General features: G+C 37.8%; 1 protein-coding gene across 1 annotated transcript in view; it reads right to left on the reverse strand.

Moving 5' to 3' along the window:
- Positions 1–1,148, reverse strand: part of LOC107653538 (von Willebrand factor D and EGF domain-containing protein-like) — a 65,375-nt gene extending 64,227 nt beyond the window's left edge. The window contains exon 1 of the mRNA XM_016440283.1: positions 847–1,148. Coding sequence (XP_016295769.1) covers positions 847–931 — 85 coding nt within the window. The 5' untranslated portion in view covers positions 932–1,148. The remainder of the gene's footprint in view (positions 1–846) is intronic.
- Positions 1,149–2,410: the final 1,262 nt, after the last annotated feature.

The following is a 2,410-nucleotide window of genomic DNA, read 5'->3' on the forward strand; positions in this document are numbered from 1 at the left end:
CGAGTTTTCGTTTTTATTTGGCGTACTATTTATACGCATTTTCATGACACCGGGCTCTTAATTCAGTCTGAACTGCGCAGACAGACTCTCCATTTGGTGCGCAAATGGATGTCAGTGCGCAGAGTTACAACGAAGTTTCGCACAGTTCCCTTTCATGGGAACTTCGAACTGCGTCCTCTAGGGGTCGCTATGGGGAACGCCTCGTCGTAACAGCTGTGCAAATCCCTCTGGAGAACCTGGATATTGAGCACTAATGAAAACAATGGCTTGCGGATTGAAAGCACATTTATCTCAAAAACATGTTCCTGACGCAGCCAGACAAAAATCTTATGCACAACTTTTAAACTATGTTATGAGCTAAAATAAAAGTAGAATAAAATAAAATAGCCTACATATTAACAAAAATAATACAATGCAGTAAAATACATAGATAACTAAATAATGAACAATAAAATCAAACCCATAAAACCCCCTTTCATACTGATGTTATGAGGTTAGTTTAAAACAAAATACAATGAAAACAATAATACATGCAATATAAAATATAGTAGCATCATAAATAATGGAAAAAAAAACTACTTGCAACATTTTTGTGCACAAGGTTTGTGCACAAGGTTCTGGGAATATGGCAAATTCTTGAGTAAACGAGCAAGCATTGCATTTCAACATTTCAAAGCTTAAAAGGTGCATGAGTAACTTCTAAACATAGGCTCCTTATTTCCATCAATAGCGCAATCTGCAGCGAGATACAGAAACCATCGCCTTTTAAACGTGCGCAAAAGGTGTAGTTGTGCCAAATGCGTCCTAAACATCGTTAGATGTACTATAAGCGTGTTTCTGACTTACCCAGTTGCCCAAGCAACTTCAGCGGTAGTAGACATAAGCACCAGGTGCAGATAGATGAGTTTAAAAAGACGTTAAAAAGTTCCATGGTTGAGTCTCACAGTTGCGCGTTTTTCCACGGGGATCCCATCGGAGAGTTTGGGGCACTTTACACAGGAAAAAAGTTTGCGGGGTGATTGAACACTCTGCTCCTGATGTTGGCATGTATTCCTCCCAAGACTAAGGAAGCTTCCTTGCGCACAATATATTGTCCTTAAGTTATGGGCAGTAAGAGGAGTCCTGGACCATTTTCCCCTCGTGTGTGTGTAAACAGTCAGCTGTCTGGAGTAGTGAAGGGGCACACGAGTCAGAAGCCCTCAATTAACTGGAGAGTAGGAGGACACTAACGGGGTCTCTCTAATGAAACAAACTCGCGAAAAGCAATGAAAAGCTCAGAGAAAGGCAATTTACTGAAGCTAAAATGGAGAAAAGATTATTATTTCCACAATAAATTAGGTGAAATCGCTTTTCCATGGGGGCATGTTTCTGCACAAGGCTTCACATCCTAATATAAACTTCCAATTATAGAAGCGAAAAGGTGTTTTACAGTACAGAAGTAACTTTTAATGGTCCACAAAGTTGATATCTTTATATGTTAATATCTGGTTTATGCTTCTGACCTGATGGGTCATAGGTGTTTTCTATGGTTACGGAGAGAAAAAAAACTATGCTAAATGCACCACACACCACCTAATGCATACTAGAGCAAAAAAAAAAAAAAAAAAAAAAAAAAAAAAGTTAGAAATTATATCATTTTATTATTTATTATTACAGTATAAAATGGCAAAAAAGATTATAGAAGTTAATATTTAGGCCTACTGTATCGTATGTATAACAATTCTATGAGAACAGAGAAGTCCACATCACAGCTGTAATGCTAGGAACAATACAGCTGGAATCACTTTCAGAACGACATTTTTTTTTCCAGCTTATGAGCAATAAAAACATTGACAGCCAATCAAAATCCACCAGACTTTAAAGTGCTTGAGCATTTAAAGCAACAGATGTCAAAATGGCAGCCCACACTAATAATAAACACAACTATACTGTGCCTTGGTGTGGTCCCTAACATAATTATCATTATATTTATGGCTATCACAATGCGAAAAGTGACCAAATCCATCCATCATTATGGTCAGGTCCCATTTTCCTCTCTTTCCCCAACGTACAGTAGGCCAGTCTCAAACAAACAAACCTGAGTGTACTTTTTTAACTGAACAAAACAGTTCTCCGACAATATAGTCCACAATACAAAATCAAGTGTAACCGTAAAAGACAGCAAGAAAATGCATAAATCCAGAAGAAAATAATGAGATTAGACAACAGCTGACAAACAAGCACAGGACCATTTGTACTACAGCTAAAAAGCCACATGATAACCAATTAAGACAGGAAACAGGAAACAATAATGGCAAGAAATATGACGGCCTTCATAATAAGAGTCAGAGCATAAACCATTAATTTGGAGCTAAATGGACCAGTCTCTCTCTCTCTCTCTCTCTCTCTCTCTCTCTCTCTCTCTCTCTTT

Source organism: Sinocyclocheilus anshuiensis, unplaced genomic scaffold (genome assembly GCF_001515605.1).
Source record: "Sinocyclocheilus anshuiensis isolate Anshui unplaced genomic scaffold, SAMN03320099.WGS_v1.1 scaffold1079, whole genome shotgun sequence".
NCBI lineage: Eukaryota > Metazoa > Chordata > Actinopteri > Cypriniformes > Cyprinidae > Sinocyclocheilus > Sinocyclocheilus anshuiensis.